Source organism: Diabrotica undecimpunctata, chromosome 1 (genome assembly GCF_040954645.1).
Source record: "Diabrotica undecimpunctata isolate CICGRU chromosome 1, icDiaUnde3, whole genome shotgun sequence".
NCBI lineage: Eukaryota > Metazoa > Arthropoda > Insecta > Coleoptera > Chrysomelidae > Diabrotica > Diabrotica undecimpunctata.
The window spans coordinates 21223485-21245024 of NC_092803.1; the positions used below are offsets into that span (position 1 = coordinate 21223485).

At 32.5% G+C, this 21540-nt stretch overlaps 1 protein-coding gene across 5 annotated transcripts in view; it reads right to left on the reverse strand.

Moving 5' to 3' along the window:
- rdgA (retinal degeneration A) overlaps positions 1-21540 on the reverse strand; it is a 604783-nt gene that overhangs the window by 146104 nt on the left and 437139 nt on the right. For all 5 annotated transcript variants that reach the window (XM_072538847.1, XM_072538849.1, XM_072538841.1 and 2 more), the window contains exon 7: positions 19484-19613. In XM_072538847.1, coding sequence (XP_072394948.1) covers positions 19484-19613 — 130 coding nt within the window. The remainder of the gene's footprint in view (positions 1-19483; positions 19614-21540) is intronic.

Consider the following 21540-nt stretch of genomic DNA (forward strand, 5'->3'; position numbering starts at 1 on the left):
ACAGCTGTCAGAGGAAATTAAAATTTAATGTGGGGTTATAAATATATGCTTATTATCGCCAATCTTTTTTAATGTCTACCCGGAAGGCATCCTGAACAAAAACTCTTGAGAGTAAAATATTCTGGAGGAGTTCAGAATAGGTAGTACGGATAAGAATACTTTTTAACAATGAACTTCAAGAAGATAAAATTTACGGGAATATCAAAAACACAAAGAAACGACCAGAATCTTCCAGTGAAAGGAGGCAAGTACTTGATTCTAAAGAAGAATACCTATTCCAACAAACATTAGCCTACCTGCACTTCCAGAAGATGACAAATCAACATTAACGGATAGCATTAAAGATGTGCTTGTCTAACTTAATAATAATCATTATGTTGTAGAGTTCTTTGGGTGTTTTTAAATTAGCCTACAACCTTCCACACTAAATGGAAAAAACGAACCAAAAAGAGCTTTTCCACAAAAATCTCATTTTTCAGACCTAATTTCTGAGTTTCATTTATGTTAATGTTGCGACTAAAATACAAAATAAATTAATGACGTTGGGCACGTAACTTATTAATTGGAGAGCAGGTTTTTTCACAAAGCTCATTTGTTGACATTTAAAATATATAGCTCTGGGAATTAGGCATAATTTAACCTGGAATGCAGTGCCGTAGGTCCGTTGTTATATCTCTTTTTTTTTATCAATTTGTAGAGATTTTTATTCCTTTTTTTATATATTTTATTTTTTATGGTTTTGTGCAGCTTTTTTTATGGTTGATCACTAAAGACTTAACCACAAAGTTCACTAGATTTTGAAGTTATACTGATGGCTCGAAATCAAGAACTTGCAGCCTTATATTTTAAAGTACTTAACCTTAAAAAAGATAAAGAAATATAATATACTTTATAAAAATAAATAGACTAAGGTGAACAGGAAGCATGTTAAAAGCAAATGAAAGCTTAGTAGATTAATCCTATTGTCGCTGCCAATATCAAGGAAATAGTAGTAGATTTACGACAAAACTGGTGTAAAAGGATGATGTAGCGTAGCAACGTCTGGCAATGGAAGAAACGACTCGCAAAACAGACTAGGAAGATAAGCTCAAATAATAACGTAAACTCATAAGTTTCTTATTAAATGGTTCCTTTGGTCAAAAGTAATGTAATATAAAAGATTTTCTGTCCATTTTCTACAGCTATGTTTTAATCCAAAATATGTAGACATTTAAGACAGTCTATTTTCAGTTTGTATCTACATTTGTTACCAAATCAAGTTCCAAAAACACTCTTATAGGTATATATGGCATTGGCAAACAATAAGCCTGCATTTGCAGATAATGTATTTGAACGTTTTGTCTGAATTTTTGCAGAATGTGCATGTTACTCTGTCCACATTGTCCATTATATAGAAATGGTATGTCAGAACACATCTAATTACTGATCTAAAGATCAGATTTTAAAGCTCTAAGAATGTTTTTGCATACTCAGTAAAAGAATATAATAGCATTTTTGCTTGCATTTAACGCGAAATATTTTTCTAACTTGCTGGACTGTTTTTTACTGATTTGGATATCCTCCACAATGCTGTTTTTTGAGATACCGCAAAATGGTTCAATAAAAGGCGCACTAGCTTCTGTATTAGCAATATTGCCAGCAATCTTATTACCAATAATTCTGTTATGACCTGACATCTGAAAAATTCACTTTGCTGTCTTCGCCAGTTACTTAAAGAACCATTTGCAGTTACAATTTGTTGGAATCGTAAGTGGTAGCGTTTAGAGTCCTTAGTACAGCTTACAAGACGCTCTTAACTACAACAATCAATTGCTAGTAATTCCGCTTTTAAAAATTTATTAAGTATTTTCAATGCCTGTTGATAGTTTAGTGTTAGATCCATTAAACCCTTCTACGTTTTAATCTGTTTATGACTCATTACTATAATAAGTGAGGATGCTTCAGGTACGATTTTGTTTCGTGTTCATTTTAATTTACAATCGTACGTTACAGCTATTATATCTACGGGCATCATATTGAATTTCTGTGTTACAACTTATAATATGCAGATCTCCAGTTATGTCGCTATCATTATTAAACTAATACTAATACACAAAAAGGGAGACACCACAGATCTGAAAAATTATCGACCAATTTCACTTCTTTCACAACTTTACAAAACCTTTACAAAGATTATTACAAACAGGTTAACAATTAAATTTGACGTGTGACAGCATCTGTGACTATCTATATACTTTAAAAATCCTAATAGAAAAGACTAAAGAATACAATCTCCCATTATGTCTGGCTTTTATAGATTATGATAGCGTAGAACTGTGGGCAATAGAAGAAGCATTAGTCAACAACCGGATCGACTTCAGGTACAGAATATTAATACATAATATTTACGAACAAGCTGAAATGATAGTGACGTTGGTTAATGGAATCGAAACAAGACCAGTAAAAATCAACCGAGGAGTAAGACAAGGAGACACAATATCTCCAAAATTATTTACAGCTGCCCTAGAAGATATCTTTAAGTCAATAGACTGGGAAAATAAATGAATCCCTATTAACGGACGATACTTGAACCATCTTAGATACGCAGATAAAGTAGTACGAATAGCCGACACGTGGAATGCACTAAATACGATGATTGGGGAGCTACACATAGAATCCCTTAAAAAAGGACTGAAAATGAATTTCAGCATAACTAAACTAATGTCAAACAAAGATGACAAACCTATAATAAACATCGAAGGGACAGTGATAGAACACGTAGATGAATATACATATCTGGGTCAAAATGTCAAGGTAAACAAAGAAAATCAGACTACCGAAATAAGCAGACGTGTAAAAATGGGATGGGCAGCATTCGTAAGACATACTTAAAAATAAAAATATACCTCAAAGACTGCGAGCCAAAGTATTTAATTCCTGTATCCTATTTGTACTTATATATGGAGCTCAAACCTGGACATTCACTAAAATAAATATGGAGAAGATCAGAAAAACTCAGAGAGCTATGGAACGACAGATGCTGGGTATCTCACTCAAAGACCATAAAACCAATGAAAACATTCGTAATAGAACAAAAGTAAAAGATGCTGTCGAACTGGCAGCTAAACTAAAATGGAAATAGGCTGGACATAACGAACGTCTTACGGATGGCCGATGGAATAAAGAAATCGGAAATTGGCGGCCATATGAAGCCAAAAGACCACGAGGAAGACCGCAAATGCCTTAGAGTGACGATATTAAAAGAATTACAGGACCAATGTGGAAACGTCTTACAAACAACAGAGATGAATGGCGAGAATTAGGAGAGGCCTATATTCGGCAATCTGAATAGAGAAAAGGGCTTAAAAAAATAATTATTTAACTGGTCGTCTTTGAGGTTCTTTCTCTTCTTCTTGCCTGATAACTCTTTTTCGTGAAAACAGGAGCAATCTTCTTTTCATGTAATATGTTTTAAGAATAGGTTCAATATTATTATTTGTCTAAGGCTCAGGAGGCAGGACAATATGCTCATGATTTCTATTTCAGCGAATCTTTGCATGTTTTCCAACTTAGTTATTAGTTATTGACTAAATGTATTTTTTTTTCTACTTAACTAGAAAAGCATAAGCAATGATGGATTTGACAACTGTTATATAAGACTAATAGACCAAGTTTCAGTCTTCAAAATTCGCCACAAATCCTTATTCTTGAATTATACAAAGCCGTAATAAAACTTGTTGCTTTAGATATTATATTTGTAAGATATGAGTTCTACGTAAGTTTTCTATTAAGGATTGATCAATTCTTTTAACTCCATTCTTGTATGGACTTGAATTATTATTTTTTCTTATTATTAACTAAAACTTGTGTTCTGTGTATATTTCTGCTTATAATATTAAAAATAACACATTAGATTTAGTTTATAAAATATGTTTTCAGTAGTAATATCCCTAGGACATTAATAACAGACGAGATAATTTCATGACAATCGAAAGCTCGTTCCTTGGTAACAGCACGAAGCCGAAGGCTTCGTGCTGTTACCAAGCAACGAGCTTGAGAAATTTGTCATGAAATTATGAGGCATTCATCAATGTCCGAGGGATATTCGGAGGATAATTTTTCAAAAAAAAATCATAACTCAACATAACGAAACATTTATTTATTAAAAGTACAGTTAGTGAAAGTACAATTATTAAAATTTAAGTTAACATTAGATTCGTTGCTGTTCTCTACTATAGAAGATCTATTACCACGCATAATATTTATAATCTTGTTGTGCTGTTCTTGATCGAGATTCAAGTATGGTTTTATAGAATTCTGATTGCCATGACCAGTAATTTTTAGCAATTGTTGTTCTTCTACACCACTTTTTGCTAATTAGCTAACAGCAGTTGATCTATTCGAGTGATTTGTTATCTTTTTCTCCTTTACATTCAAGCCAATTGCTTCAGCAGAAGATTTAGTCCATCCATTCATTGTATTTCTTCCAACAGGTACATTATCGTACCATTTGTCAGTGACATTTTGAAATTTATTTGGATGAAGTTGTCAAACTCGATCGTGTTGTCATAGGGATTGAAAATTGCACTGAATGCAATTATCAGTCTAATGTTGACATGATTGGGTGAAATTGTTCCACATGACACAAAATGACGAAATTTGAATGGTTGTTAGAACAGTCGAAAAATTATCATTTAAATTACATTGCTATTTGCTATTTTAAACTATTTGCACGTGGGAAAGCCAAAAATGAAGTAAGTTTGGTGTAATAAAATACTTCTTTACTCTCGGGTTTGAAAATATGTGTTTATCTTGTGGTAGACATTAAAATATGTTCAGCTGTACTTCTCATCTTTCTACGAACATGTTTATATATTGAGTGTACACAATAAAGTTTATTTTACTTATTGTTTTATATATTTATTATAAATATTATAACCCAAAGATGATACGCAAAAAAAAGAAATATAAAATTCTTTTTACAAAAAAAAACATTATTCAACTCTAATCTATAAGCTTAAAACATAAAACAACAATTCACCAAAAAAGTGCAACAAGACGACTTTTACCTTTGTCCCGAGGTGCTTACATACTTACATAAAATATTTGCATTACGAAATTATTGTTATAGTATTTTGCAAATGATCTAATTTTACCGGAAGGTAAATAACCTTATAAATAAATTAATATATATATATATATATATAATATATATATATATATATATATATATATATATATATATATATATATATATACAAACAACCAGTTTATTAGGGCTGCAGTCAAAAGATTGGCCGGGATGTTAAAGAAACACTCTTTTGACTTTGTGTCTAGCTTTCGGAACTGTTTTATTCCTTTTTCAAGACGCTGTAAAATAGATAAAAAAATATGTAAATATTTACAAAATATCCGAATTCGTCAGTGCAACTTACTAGTCGTTGAGATTATTTATAATAAGTTTTGACCCTCAACATTAATAACACAAACATAGAATAATGGACAAAATACATTCTAAAATTTTGGTAAGGATAGTAAAACTTTGTTAATTGTATGGTATCTTTTGATGGCGTGTTTTAACTCTGATACATAGAGAACAGAAAGAAAAAACAATAAGATTAAAATGTAATTAGGTGTTCTTAATATTGTATTTCTTTAAAAAAAAACCAAGTAGCCCACACTGGGTAACATTTAATTTTTAAACCTGTCTTAATGGTATGCAACCTGTTATGCACACAGGTGTATTTTGAAGTGTATATGTATAAGTAAATATTTATTTTATTTTTGATGTTTCTCCAGTAAACAACAATAAATGTTGCTCAGTTTATCTATGTCAGACTTTTTATTTATGCTACGTCTTGCAAAGATCTAGTCTAGATTTTATGAAACACATTTCCAAGAAAACACGTTTTGAATGGTTTACTTTTGCCAGAATACAGGAATCTTCGAAATTAAACTCATGTTTCAAAGTTAAGGCATGTTTTCTAAGTGCACATAAATTTATTTTATTGTTTTTTATGTCACTACGATGTGAGATCACCCTACTGTGGAAATCACGATATGATTCTCCGATATATACATTGTTACAATAAATTGAAACATTTTCACCAAAATATACTTAATACGAATAAAATTCAAGCTTGCCTGAATTATCTAGTGATCTAATGATGTGCCACATATGATGTAACCCTTATTTAAAATTAAAGGTTTGTAGTATTAAACGGGTGGTGGCTAACAAATGGAAACTATCTACATCAATAAAAGATCCCCTTTTAAATATATTTTTAAGGTTAAAGGAAATAAGTGAATTTTTTATGAATAAAATTTGATCTGTTTTTGCATTTTTCCAAAATTCAATGAATATTGCCAAATATCAATGTGGACTCCTTTAAGTGGCCAACCTATATAATAGTTTTGTTGTGATTGCGATGTTTTTGTAAAAATCATAACCTCTAAATTAGTATAACACATAGACATATAATACAAGATAGACTTGACGTAGCTGAAATACAGCCACGCTCTACCAGTGCGACAAATAACACTGACGCAAAGCAGTCCTTGCATCTCCGTCTAATTCATCATTCGGGTTCATCGACCAAGTGACCGTTTCATTGAGAATTTAGGTCACGTGGTTAATAAACTTGATAAATAAGAAAGAGATGCAGGGACTGATTCGTGTCAGTTTTGTCTGTTGCACTAGAGGAACGCGCTGGTATTGCAACGATCAGTCTATCTTGAATTATAAGTCTATGGTTTAACATTAACAATTTTAAAAGATTAGTGTACAGAGCTTAATAAACAATTTTTAGTTGTAAGAATTGTACCAGATATATCAGACATTGTCAAAATTCCAAAATTCCAACATTAATTACTGTATTTTATCATCTGTGTTTAATGAACGTATTCTATGGTGAACAAACAAGCGGTTTAATTTATGATTTTAGGTTCTGTGACTAGAAAAGACATGTATTATAAGAAATAAATTGTAAATATTGTTAAGCATGTGCAAAGAACGAGTGAATGAACCATATACATCATTTATATAATATTCATTCTTTTCCACAAGTTTTTGCTCTTCGTCTACCCTATGCACTTGAATTTAGCTCACTTACCCCGAGAATACAGCCTATTGTTACATGTTAATTTTAATTTTCGTTCCGTTTTCGTAATTTCATTTTTTCTCTTACGTCAACTTCGTTATCGGGCCTCGTTAAACGGACAAAGAAAAATTTCCTTGGGCCTGTTTGCTGAGAATTTTTAAAAGATCAATTAGTGCGCCAAGCAGTGCTGGCGAATAATTAAATATTCTCGTGAGTATTTTTTCTGTAGAGGCTTTTTTAAGTTTAAAAGAAACAATCAAGATGCATAATAAGGAAGGATAGAGTGGAGTTGCATAATGGGGAAGGATATGATTTAATTTTAATGAAGCAAGTTTTTAATGTATTTATTTTCTTTCTAGTTTAAGCCACTTTGCTCTAATTCTAGTCTTCTGAGCTTCTTTCTTTAAACTATCGCCGATGAAGATGCTATTCATAAAGATACCTACCAATGTGAGTTAACACCAAACCCAATTTCACAAATAAAAAGAGGTTCCCTCACGTTTTATACTGATTGCTCAAAATACAAGTGAGCGTGGGAATAGTGACTACTACTCCTAATACCAGAGTATATAGCTCTCGGAATAAGTCATCAATAAGGTCAATATAAGGTAAGTATGTTTGCTTCTCTTTCTTTTTGACTATGTATGCATTTTGGTTTTTTAACAGTGGTTTAGCCTGTCTGTCAGTTGTTTATTCTTTCTTAAACCAATCTTCTCATAGGTCAAGTGTCAAGTTTTGCTCACCCCTTGACAAAGGACTAGGTGGTGCTTTTTATTTATCTCCTTTTTTGTAGTAGCAAATTTTATTATTTTTTATTGATAAGTTTCAATTAGAAATTTTTTCCCCATCTATATCTATAAATCCACGTCCTAAAGCTCACCGTTGTAAACTTCAAAATACCTGAGCGCCGGTTTGCAAGGTGAATATACTTTCACCTATATTTCCTATTTCTCTTTTAATCCGCCACTTTCCATCCACACAAGTATCGTTAGAGGTGTAATAAGAAATGAGGGAGGCATTACATCTCATTTAAGATGAAAATGTGTGCACAAATATGGTAATTAAAGATGGACTAAAGAAAGAAGTTAAAACAATTAACAAACTATACTAGGACAATTTTCAATTTAAAGATAACTCATCTACAAATTGAACTGAGAACTAACGGCAATAATGTTAAATGTCAGAAGTAAATTTTTACATATCTGCCTCTTGGTTATATTTATTTTTTCATGGTTTATTAGTCTTTATTGTTCTCCTTGTTTTGTCTTTATTGCGCCGTGTATTCTTCTCATAATTTTTATTTTAATTATTGGTAGTTTTTCTTTATCTTTTTTCGTAAGACACATTACTTCCGCTCCGTATGCTATCACCAGTCTAATTACTCGGGGTTTACGGGTGAACCCCGGCAAACCTTAACAACCTTACTGGAGATTGGGTAACCAACCGCAGTGGGGGGTACGGTCATGGCCAATAAGGAAGGGAGAAATGGTCCTTTAAAAAAAAGAAAATGCCAAAACCTCTATAGGGAACTAAAGTTTAAAATATATAAAACCATTATACGACCAATAGCAACATATATCGCAGAAACATTGATCATGACACAAAAGAACAATAAACCATATTAATACTTTTAAAAGATTAGGAGAACAATATTGTATGTGAAGAATAAGGTTCAACCAAGAGTCATATCAATATTACAGAGAATCATCTAAAGCAAATTATGTAAAAATGCCAAAATTGCTCTGGGTTGACACCTTATAAGAGTGGATAAAAATACAACACCTAGTAGGACTTATAAAACTTGATGGAACTATGGTGGGACGTCGCCGTCGGTCAGTAGTAAAACCAAGGAAGCGGTGAATAGACGAAGTGAGAACCGATGTTAAAGTCATAATGAGGGTGGATAACTAGAGGAGAGTAGAGAGTTATATTATAGTACAGTAAACTGAATGATTACTATATTTACAATATCATTAATATAATAAATTTAATTGCGTGTAATAAATTATATATAAATATTATATTCTTTTCATTTGCTTTTAACAGAACAAAATCAAATATTCTCACTGAACGTAAAATATATAAAATTAAATAATAAACTTTTCAAGTGATTGGAATTAAATTTTAAATCTTAAAAAATGTTGATGCCCACCGATCATCGCCTAATTACTGACCTGTCTTCTTATAGGGCTTTTACTTCACCTGTCAAAACACATGATAATCTAATAATTATATCGGTCCCTTTAATTTTTACGTAATTACTTAGGTGTTTAAATAAATAATTAGAATATTATTTTGGCACGTCTCTGCAAAGTTGATAAGGAAAATATTGTTTAGTTGCTTTAACTGCGATATTGCCAATTAATCACCTTTAATTAAATATTGTTTTAGTATAGAAGATACACTTCATGGAAAAGAGTTGAACCTGTTGAACGATGCGACGTTCCGCTGAGAGACTTCGATCGAATTACAGGATAAACATAAATAAGAGAGATATAGAGTTAGTTTAAAAAATATATTTGCAGAATTAAATAAATAAATATTAAAAATTAATTGTGCTTTTAGTGTTAGTGTTAGAAGACCGTAAGAAATTAAAATAAATGTCAGAGTATATTAAATAATGGGTGAATCTTTTCAACTAATACGCGACGCAGATTGTTTTCAAACGAAGTTTTTTGTAATTAGATGTTTTTAAATCATGGTATACAACCAATTACTATTTTTTTGTGCACAAGAGTGTCTGAAAGTTCTCAATTAAAAAAATACTTATTACGTCTGACGGCCAAGTTGAAAAAGTTTGAAATTGAAAAGTTATGAGTTGGTAACTACTTGGAAGAGTTCTTTAAAGAACTACCGAGGCAGCTTTGTTATCTGCCAGAGCATAAAGTAATTACTAGTAAGTAGCTAGTGATCTTGTCGGACCAGAACCATTTTGCGGTGTCCCATAAAGCAAATAGTAGAAGATGTCGACAAAAGGGGAAAATAATTTATTACAAGCTATTTCCCATTATCAGAAATATATTACAGGCCAAAGGCAGCAAAATATTAGTACAATCTGTTTGATACACAAATATACACTTAAAACTTTAGGAAACTTGACTCAGAGTAATCACAGGGTCTTGTGTTCACTGTGACTAAAATTAGAAAAATTACTATCATCCTAGAGATTGTCCAATAAGCCTGTTTCCACTAAACTATTACTGACACTCAAGAAACGCTTTCTATACAACCCATAAACCCCAACTTATATGTACTTGCGTTTGTTTTAGGGCCATTAGTTTCCACATAAAGTCCTGCGATGTATATATTTTACAATGGACACCTTTATGTCCATTCTCCTTGTTAGAACGGTATCTTCGGCGGATTTTATTTCGATGTCATGTTTTACCGGGGTCGGGGCAACTATAAAAGCTGCTTTATGGGGTGATTTTATAAATAAATCGATAGGTAGTCGGATATGGATGGTCGTTGGCTTGAATTTATTGTTGGATGTATATGAACGCAAGAGGTGCGGGTCGAGGGAAATATTTAGGGCGTTGTTTCGTAATGGATTATATAGTTTAAACTAGTAGCTAACCAATAAAATATAAGTATGGACTGTTCTAACCTTGTTTTATCTTGAAAGCAATCTTCAATATAAATTTAATATCAATATAAATTTTCTATTGTGACCTAATTATTTATTTTTAAATCTTTGTCATCCATTTTCGTTTTATTCTTCATAAAACTAAGATAAATTATAATTAATTCGTTTCTAAATTTTAATTTTAAATTTATAGTTTATATTTTTTAAAAAATTTTCAATTTTTCCCCATTGTTTCCTCTTCTTTTTTAGAGCAATGTTATTTTTTATTATTAGTGTCTTCTGTTATTTCACTATTTCACTTTATCAAATGCATTGACGAAGAAACACTGCATATACTTTTCGATCTGTTCAACAAAGTATATACAACAGGAGTAATATCCGAAGATTGGTTGCTGTCCACGTTTGTAACACTACCAAAGTCAGTACATGCGACAAAATGCTCCCAGTACAGAACAATTTTCTTAATAAGCCAAACACTTAAGATGTTTCTCAAAATAATACATGGAAGACTATACAAAAAAAAAATAGAAGAAGATATAGATGACACCCAGTTTGGATTCAGAGGAGGACTACGAACGAGAGAGGCTCTGTTCGCTTTTAACGTTCTTTTTAAAGACGACTAGACATAAACCAGGATCTCTATGTCTGCTTTATAGAGTTTCAAAAGGCTTTTGAAAGAGCTCGATATCAGAAACTCGTAAAACTGAAAAAAAAAATAATGTGGATAGTCGAGATATAAGGGTTATCAATCTGTACTGGAATCACAAAGCAAAGGTTAGATCCGAAAATGTCGATACAAAAACTATAAAAATCAAAAAAGGTGTTAGACAGGGTTGCGTGCTGTCCCCGTTGTTATTCAATCTGCACAGCGAAGCTATTTTTAAGGAAGCAAGATCAGAGAAACAACGGGGTATATCAATAAACGAAAAAATCTTGAACAACGTAATATTAGCAGACGACACCGCTGTTTTTGCAGACAGTCTAGAAGCAGTGCAACGCTTAGTAAATAGATTATATCAAGTCAGTATAAAATATGGACTACACATAAACGTTAAGAAAACCAAGTGCATGATTATTTCTAAGCAACATACAGTAGGAAGGCTAGACATCGAGGAAAACAAGTAGAAGGAGTAAATAACTACAAATATCTGAGAACCTGGGTACATAAGTACACGCATTGAAATTGCAAGACAAACATTTATAAAAATGAAAACAATGTTTGTTAATCGAGACCTTCCTCTGGAGCTGAGGATAAGAGCCTTAAGATGCTACGTGTTCTTGACTTTGTTGTATGGAATGGAAAGCTGGACACTAAAAGTGGATAATATAAAGAAGTTGGAATCAATTGAGATGTGGTGCTATAAAAGGATTTTAAAAATACCATGGACCCAACCAGTTACAAATGCAGAAGTGTTAAGAAGGCTACAAAAGGATTGCAAGTTCAGAAAGCACATCAAAACAAGAAAGCTAAAATATTTTGGCCACATTACCAGAGGTGCTAAATATGAGATATGAAGGCTCATAATCAAGGGTAAAAGATCCATAGGAAGACGAAGAATTTCACTCTTTTTGTCACACTTTAATACAATAGTCGAATTGATAATTGTAAAAATCCGAGATAGCATTTATATGAATATATTTTAAAATGAGAAAAATTTTAAATAGATAATTCAATATTGTTATTAAGTGGATGCCACTTATATTTTTTAAAATTTGACCGTTCGAAAATCATTACGAATTACGATTATAGTTTTTTATTACTTAAAATGGAGATCCGCTATTTCGTGACGTTCCCTTTTTACGTCTTCTCAAAGCGCTATTTCCGTGACGCTCGCCTTAGCATTTTGCTGTAGACAAAAAAGTAATGCAATGCCAGTATAGAAGCTTTGCTTCAATAAGAGAAATTATATTGTAGAAGTCAGTCAACAATATAAATTAATATCGTTCAGTAAATAAATGTTATCAGTTAATTGTGTTTTTAGTGTTAGTGTAAGAAAACTGTAAATAAATTAAAGTAAACTCTATAATAGCTTAATGCTTTAAAATGTTTTGGCATTCACTGACTGGCATTTACAGTGGCACACTACGTATATGAGTGCTTATTTTTATACAGTTTTTTATATATTTTTTTGTTTATTTGCTTTATTAGCATTTTTAAGTATTTGTATTCTATTTTTTTACTGCAATTCTAGCACAGTCTAAAGAAATTTACATAGACGATGTTGGTACAAAGGTTGCTATCAGTATATTTTTAACTGCTTTTTATCTTTATTTCTAACTTGTTGCCTCTGCTCTCAATTTATTACCATTTTAATTAAGCTTTTTTATCATATACTAATATACTCTCATACATTGATTACTGAACATCTTGGTTTTCCGTAGAGTATAGAGAAGTTAAAAAAGACAAAAAAATTATATTTCCTGTTCTACTTTTCCATGAAATACTCCCCCATTATAATTTCTAAGAATATTTTACGATGTTTTTACTGCATAACTGTTTTTTCTATTCGATTACGTTTGCCGGGAATCTTCCAACTCTCCGTGGGTAGTATTGAATGATTCAGTCCGTTCCTGATTCTGGGAAAGCATCCCACGAAAACCGCCCCAAAATTACATAGTAATTTAACGAGGGTCAGTGTGTTTGACAGCCTTGATACCTACACAGTTTTACTATACGTTGGAATTTGGAAATGTTGCGCATTTTTTTGCCGCTCGGTGACATCACGTGTTAAAATAACATTGCAGGTTGTCCAGTGAGACGTCCACGTGCTAACAGATATTTGATACTTTCTGATTAACAAAAAAATAATAATAATACGAGGGCGGTGCTCTAAATTTTGAGTCATTGATTAAAGAATGAATCAATTTAAAAATATTAACGTGACCCAACTCTTAAAAATAAGAGACCCAACTCTTAAAAACTCCCCGATGGTTTAAAAAACAGACGTGATGTGTTAATTTTTTGTAAACATCTATCTATATAAAAGGCTATGATGAAAGTGACAGGTCACACTGTAATTCCGGTCGCCTAACGGCGCCATCTAGGAGAGGAATATGAACTACCATATTTCAATCATATTTTATTCTTGAAACAATACGTTTAGTTAATAATATTTTATTAATTATATATTATTATAACTTAAAGTAAAGGAACTTTAAACAAATACAACAGAGATATTTGCAATATTTTGGACACATTGCTAGAAGAAGAGGTACGATGGAAAAACTGATAGTTGAAGGTAGAGTTGAAGGAAAGAGATCTAGGGGAAGATCTCCAAGCCGTTGGGTAGATCAAATAAAAATATTGATTAACCAAGGGTTACATGAAGCCGAACAACTAGCCCAGGACAAAGAAGGATGGAGGGAAATCGTGAAAAAACTGTAAAGGTCTGATGGTGTCACCACATCCCAAAAGGGATTAGGACTGAGGAGGAGGAGTATCGGTCCTAGGTTTCCGTTTTGGGTACAGAAGATACGCTGAAAAATTTCCCAATCTTAAGCATCTTACTTACTCCACATTTAAAGCTCTTCATCAACGATTAAGACAAGCAGGGTTAGTGATTCCAAAAAATAATGAAACAAAGCAATAAAATGATGTAACAGCAGCACATAAAGATGTTATTTTATTGGAAGTTGACAAAAACCCAGAAATTAGCGTTTGAAAACTATCCATGTAGCCCACAATTTTAAAATCTTCAATAGGAAATATCTTACACAATAAAAATTTATATCCTTTTCTCAGAAAAATTTTGCTAAGCAAAGAAGCTACATTTACAAAAAATGGAATTTTTAATGTACATAATGCACATTATTGTTCAAGAATTGTTGAAGAATTTAAGCATCAGCATAGGTTCAGCATAAACGTCTGGATAGTAGTAGCTGACGAGATGTTCCTATAAAATGTTTAACCTGTTTGTTAAATGATGTGCCTTTAAATATTTGGCCAACTTATGGCTTCTATATGACAGCTGTCCGGCACACTTTACCAGGAATGTACGAGACTTTCTCGATAATAACTACGAAGGCCACTGGATTGGAAAAGGAGGTCTAGCTGTTTGGCCAGCAAGGTCACCGGACTTGAATCCTGGCAATTATTGTATTTAGGGATATATAAAAACATTTGTTTATTTAGTTTCGATACAGAATCGAGCACAGCTCTGACTCTCACAAAAAATAACTTGGAATTTTTACAAGAATTCGGCGTTCTCTAAGCAAAAGCGCAAATTTATGCATAGAGACTAATGGTCATCACATCGAGCATCTTTTGTAACTATTCATTTTTGACACTTGTTCTTTTGTGTTAGTTTCGTTCCATTGTAATATATACATTAAAACACAATTTTCTTTTAATTTGATTGTTTGCTTCCTTTCTAAAAATTTTTTTACGAAATGTGTGCATTCATTGAAAGAAAAGATAATTTATAAAATTAATTAAGGTACCTATTAATTTAACTGTCATGATGCAAAAATGAAAAACTTCGATATCGATTTTTCTAGAAAACGCTATATCCTACCGACTTAAAGTAAGAGTACCTGTTAGGGTACTAGAATACCTGAAAATTTAATAATCTAGTATCACGAAATCTTAAAATGTAATGTAAGAACTCTATGTAGTATGTGTTATATAGTTAAAGGAACAATATGAGATGACACACCCCAACAAATAATTGTGTTACCTCTTCTGTTTCGACTAAATTAAATAATGTCGAAAACCTCTCAGTAAGTCTTTTCCATTTATCTTGACTGCTCGTTGAATCAGAAGCGTTTTCGTTACACAATCTCTTGAATGAGTTACACTGCCGGGGATGGAAGTGCATCTCAACACGGATAAACGACTGTGGCAATTGTAAAGGAATTCGTATCGGTTTTTCGATTGAAATGTGCCCTAGAAAGTGCGGTCGAGAAATGGAATGCTGTTAAGTTATTATGAGAAACCGGAAGAGTTTTATTGAGAGTGACGAAATAGTCTTGAATATCGACGCAAAAGTGAGTTTTCAGTTTGTGACGGATCAGCGATATTCGACAATTTATATTCAATAATATTGGTTCTACATTACAAAAAATCTAATTCAGTTAATTAATATGTATTGAAAGTCACTTTGTATAGATATTTTTTAACCCAAGGATAATTATATAACAGAGTATAAAGTTTTAAATTAAACATTTATAAATTAAACAAATTTTGTTTTTTGTTACTTGGTGAAAAATTATTCTAATAATTTAATTTTATCTGACTCTGACTGACTTTATATTGACAATTCAGACATATAAAAGGTGTTTTTTAGACGTATAGAAATATAAGTTGGTAACACTTTTTTAACTGTTTGCCATTAGCCATTTTGACTGCTGTCAAGTGATTTATGTTAAGTTGGGTTTGGCGTTTTAGCATGAATACACTTGACGCCTGAACAACGCTTCCAAATTGTACAAATTTATTTTGAAAATTGTGGTTCTGTTCGAAATACGTATCGCGCACTACGTTCATTTTATGATCAACATAATAGTCTATCAGAGCAAGTAATTCGATTAACCATGGAACTTTTTGGCAATTCTTCTAGTGCCATCTCCACTAATGAAGCTTGGCTATAACCATTGCAAATTGATCTCTATCTTCTGCTTTTCTTAAGAGCGTCTGTGTGTTTAACTCGGCCCAGTCGCGAATGTTTTTCAGACAGGATATTTGTCGTCTTCCAGGACTGCTTTTTCCTTCAATTTTACCCTTCATAGTCAGCTGCAAAAACTCGTACTTATCATTTTTAAGTACGTGCCCCAAATACGCTGTGTTTCGTCTTTTATTGGTGGTCAAAAGTCCTCTGTCTCTTCCTATTCTGTGCAACACCATTTCGTTCGTAATATGATCGGCCCATGGTATCTTTAAAATTCTCGTAAAAAGCCACATCTCAAAAGCTTCTAGTTTTCTCATTAAGTCAACATTAACAGTCCAAGCTTCGACACCATAAAGAAGAATAGAGTGGATATAACATTTTACCATCCGATATCGGATTTGCAGATTTAGTCTTTGGTTACTTAGAAATTTCGACATCTTCAAAAAGGCTGCTCTTGATTGCTCTACTCTTATGAGAATTTCTGATTTCAGATTCAGATCTTCCGTAATCCAGACTCCTAAGTATTTCATTTTGTCCACTTGCTTAATATCTTCATTTTTTATGTAAATCCTTGTAATGACTTTGGCCCTCTTACTGATAACCGTGGTTTTTGTTTTCTTTATGTTTATTGTTAAACCTAACTGTTCTCCAGTATCACAAATTGTGTTTAGTAACGTCTGCAGGTCTGTCTCACTTTCAGCGATAATGACTGTATGGTCAGTATAATGTTATTTATATTTTCACCATTTATCTTGATCCCTTCTGTATAGTTTCAAGTGCTTGCGTAAATAACTCTTCAGAATATATATTTAATAGTAATGGTAAAAGTACACAGCCCTGTCTCACTCCTCTACTTATCTGTTGCCCATCCGTGCTATTTTCATCTAATGTTACCACAGCCTGCTGGTTCCAATAGAGGTTTCTCACTATGTTAATGTCATTTTTGTCGAGTCCTTTTCTCTTTAGAAATTTCATGAAAATGTTATGTTTAACTTTGTCGAAAGCTTTCTCATAGTCTATAAACACAACGAAAATATCTTTTTGTTGGTCTCGACATTTTTGGGCAAGAGTTGTGAAACTATACAGAGTTTCCACTGTTCCGAAGCCGTTACGAAAGCCAAACTGTCTATTACTCATATCCGCTTCGCTAAGTTATTCTGTTCCATTCAGTCTATTCTTAAAAATTCCTTACTTATAAATGACAAGAGATAATCATTTTTTAATAAGACAGATGTTACTCCTTTAAGATGTAAGAAATGTTTCTCCTCTAAGAACAAATTTTCGTTAGAACACTTAATTTTGGCCGTATCGTATAAGGAGTAATTGATTCTCTTTTTAATACTGATGTTGTGGTTTGGTTACTAATTTAGATATCTATTAGTGTGTGTTGGTTTTTTATATGGTTAGAATGTGTCCGACAACTCTGATCCATGAGGCAATATTGAGAATACATCATCTACATATCTCCACCATACTGTCGGTTTTAAATTTTGTGTAAAAATAATATTTCTTTTAAAATCTTTCATGAATATATTATTTAATAATGGGGAAAACTGGAGCCTATTGCTAGAGCAAAATATTGTTTATAGAATTAATTATTTAGTTGAAAATAGATAGTATCAGTACATCATGTCAATAACTCCATTTTACATTTAGTCTTGTTCAAGCTGCCAATGTATCATCATGCTCTTATTTTGTTTTAATTATTTATAATAAAACATGATTTGAATTAAATTCAATATTCGATAATTTATTTAAAAAATGTTGTGTATTTTTTATAAATGTGTCATTTTTATTTGCAAATAGTGGCATATTATTTAACTAAAATTTTGACAGTTCATTACAAGCGAATTTATGGTATTACAAATAGGTGTAAGGGGTTTTTTCGCTTTATGAACTATTTATTAAAATTTTTTTATTTATTTCAAGTTGATTTCATGTAATCTAATGAACTATCTTTCAATAAAGTCGGGCCAGGAACGCAACTCAAGAATATTGGCAATATCATTTTAAAGTCGTCTACTTTAAATTTGATTCATATTGACAATTCAGATATATTATATTGACAGTCAGGTAAAATTAAATAATTAGAAGAATTTTTCACCAACTAGCAAAAAAACAAATTTTATTTAATTTAGTAATGTTTGTATTTATGGAACGATTTCCGGAAAGTGGAAACAGAAAAGTCTAAAATAAACTTATTTTGTGGCTTATTTCCAACGAAACTAGTAATACATTTAGATACCACAAGAAAATAGCTTCAAAACAGAATTAATTTAAATTTTTTTTAAACATCCAAACAGTTTCTCTAATAATAATAGTATTATTTCGAATACATTATATTTCCAAATTTTCATGAACGATCGCTTTCTAACTAATCGGTTAGTATACTCATCTGATCTACTAATTTAGTTTATTGAATAGATATCATCCTTATAAAATAATATTTTTCAAGAAATGTTATCACTAGCCTTCACCAATTAGGCTTTTTGTGTGCCTTGTTGCGATTATTCACTTCTTATCTTTTATAATTAATTACCATTTCTTTTACCTTTCGGATGGTCTTTCTAGTTATTTCGATGTTCTGAAATTTCGTCATTAACGGCGAATATATTTAAATCTTGTTTAATCTATTCATTTGTTAATTGATCAGCTCTCGAATATTCTCTAACACTTCTCAAAAATCTAAAGACCCTTGATGTCTTATAGAATTGTTGGATTTTTATATTTCGGTTTTTTAAGCGTCCACGCTGATCAGCTAGGTATTTACGGAGTATGTAATATCACATGCACTCAACCTTACCCTACTGCTTATCTATAGGTCGATTAAATACTTCAATCCCTTATGTTTCTTATCCACAAATGTTATTTTCTTCCTGGGCCTCGGCTTCTATGTATCTTTTCTTGTAAGATTAATTTGAGAATATAGTATTTTGCTCCTCTAAAGATATGGGCAAGGCAGCAAATTTTTATTGAACATTTTTGAATTTCTCCGACCAATGGCCAATGTTTAGGCCCTTAGCTTGCCTACTTTTTCTGTGCGAGTTGTCTTCCCTAGCCAATTTGTTTTTTTTTTAGTTTTTAGGGGATGAAAACTCGCCCTTCTTGAAAAGAATTTGAAATAAAATTAATTATTTTAAACATTTCTAATTTTTTCTTATTTGTAAAAAATAAAAAAAAAATAAAAAAAAGAAACATTACTCTTGACTTACCTAACGAACATTCTTCCCCTATTCGCTTGATATTAAAACAAGACTCCTTATTGTGGTAGGCGGCTTTGCACCAGGAACAACTGATTGCCACGATTTCTTTGGAACTGAACGATAGCTTTGACTGGAAGGACTGAAACAAAAGAAATGCGTATCAACGATCAGGGCTCAGCGTGATTGATAGATAGCAATTACTGTCTTTGGCGGAGAGATATCTCCACGCTGCCTGATTTACAGCGCTCTATACTATTCCTTAGGGAGAAACCCGTCGATTAAATACGTCAGAGGGAAGTGAATGTCGAAGACAGTTTGTTTTAATTTGGGTTATTATCCGTGGGACGTATCAAACGTTAAGGGAAATAGCTTGACGATTTTGACTGTAAAATATAAATGTTTTTGGAAAACTCTGTGAATGTCTCAATATAGTAGGTATATGGGTAACGGTGAATAGCGTTAATGAACCGTTACTTACCGATTTGATGCATTATAAACTTCTGTTCATAAAAATAACATACGTATCTCTCATGAACAGAAACACGTGCTTTCAAGTTTTTACGCCGGCAAATTTCATCAAAAGTTTCTCCGGCATGTCAACCCTTCCGACCCAACAACCCCGTTTTGATTCTAGAGCCGTAGATTGAATATCGATTTTCTAAGCCACGAATAATTGGTTTACAGCTATCCTGTGTATGGTAAAGGCATTAAACTTACGGAAATGACTACTTGCGACACTGTCGATACGTCTTCCAAGAAGCTGATGTGAATTTAAGAAAATCCGGCCTCAATTGGGTAAAACTGACACGTGTAAGTCCAACGTATAATTAGTTTTGATTTAAACTTTGAGATTATATCTACGTATATAGATATAATGGAAATATATGTAGTTATAGATCTGTTGTAAATCTGTTTCTGTGATAAGAAATAAATACCTTTAACTGATTCGCTATAAAGAATTCATTCACTATCTGGCATATAAAATAGTTGTAACGATTGTTTTTTTTAAACCACTCAGTAAACTTCTTCCACTAAAGTGGTTTTAAACTTTCTTCTAAAACTTCTAATATGAGGATATTCCTAAGTTAACTGAGGGGTTAATTTATACCTCTATAACGGACATAACTATTTACAAGTGTAGATAAAAGAGGGGTAGGCTCCGGCTGTTACCGTCCTGTGAGGGCCATGTGTCTAGTACGGATAAGGTTCATAATGACACAAATGGCAAATATAATAGATATCGGTATGGCGTAACTGCCAAATGTGATAACCCAAGTTTAGTATAGCCACTATATCTACTGAAAGATATAGAGAAGACGGCTGAGTTCTTCTCTTACACCAACACTAGGCGCCAGTCAGTGTTACCACGTCCGACAATTCCGACAATAGGGGCAGCGTTGCCGTCTAGTAGTACTATAAAGCAGCACTACCGCTTAAAGGAGTAAACCTCGATAAAATAACCACACAGTGTCAGGTGATACGTGCCAAAGTGGTGAATGGCTTAGTGTTATACGGTCTTGAACGGAGCCCCCGGAATGGAATAGCAACCACTCCAGGAAGGATTTCGCCTTAGAGGGATAAGGGCGCACAGCCCCACTAGACTGTTGTTCAGCTCGACTCGTGGGAATTGAAATAGAAAAAAATATGGAAAAAATGATGTCAGTGTGGTGGTGGAGGGAGTGCCCTTCAGGAATTTTCTTCCGATCTAGAAAGACCAAGAGAACCTCTGACAAGGTGGCAAGGGAAAGAAAAATCAAGAGCGAGAAGACGAGTCGGTCTCCTTCAGTGCCATAGGTCTAGATAGATCTAGGACAGGGATAACCGCCGGTAAGTAATGGCAAGAGAAAGAAACCGAAGGCAGTGGTCGGGACAATCACCAATAAGATTAAAGAGCATAACAAAGATTAATGGAAACCTGCAAGGGCTAAAGGAGGCTGTAACTAAAGTGTTATGGTTGACTAAGGTCAATTTCAACATAAAATTGAAATCAAGCCTGAGATGGCAGGTTTAGATAGTCAGCTCGCCATTATGGAATGGACTTTCATGGCAATAAAAGGAGAGGTAGC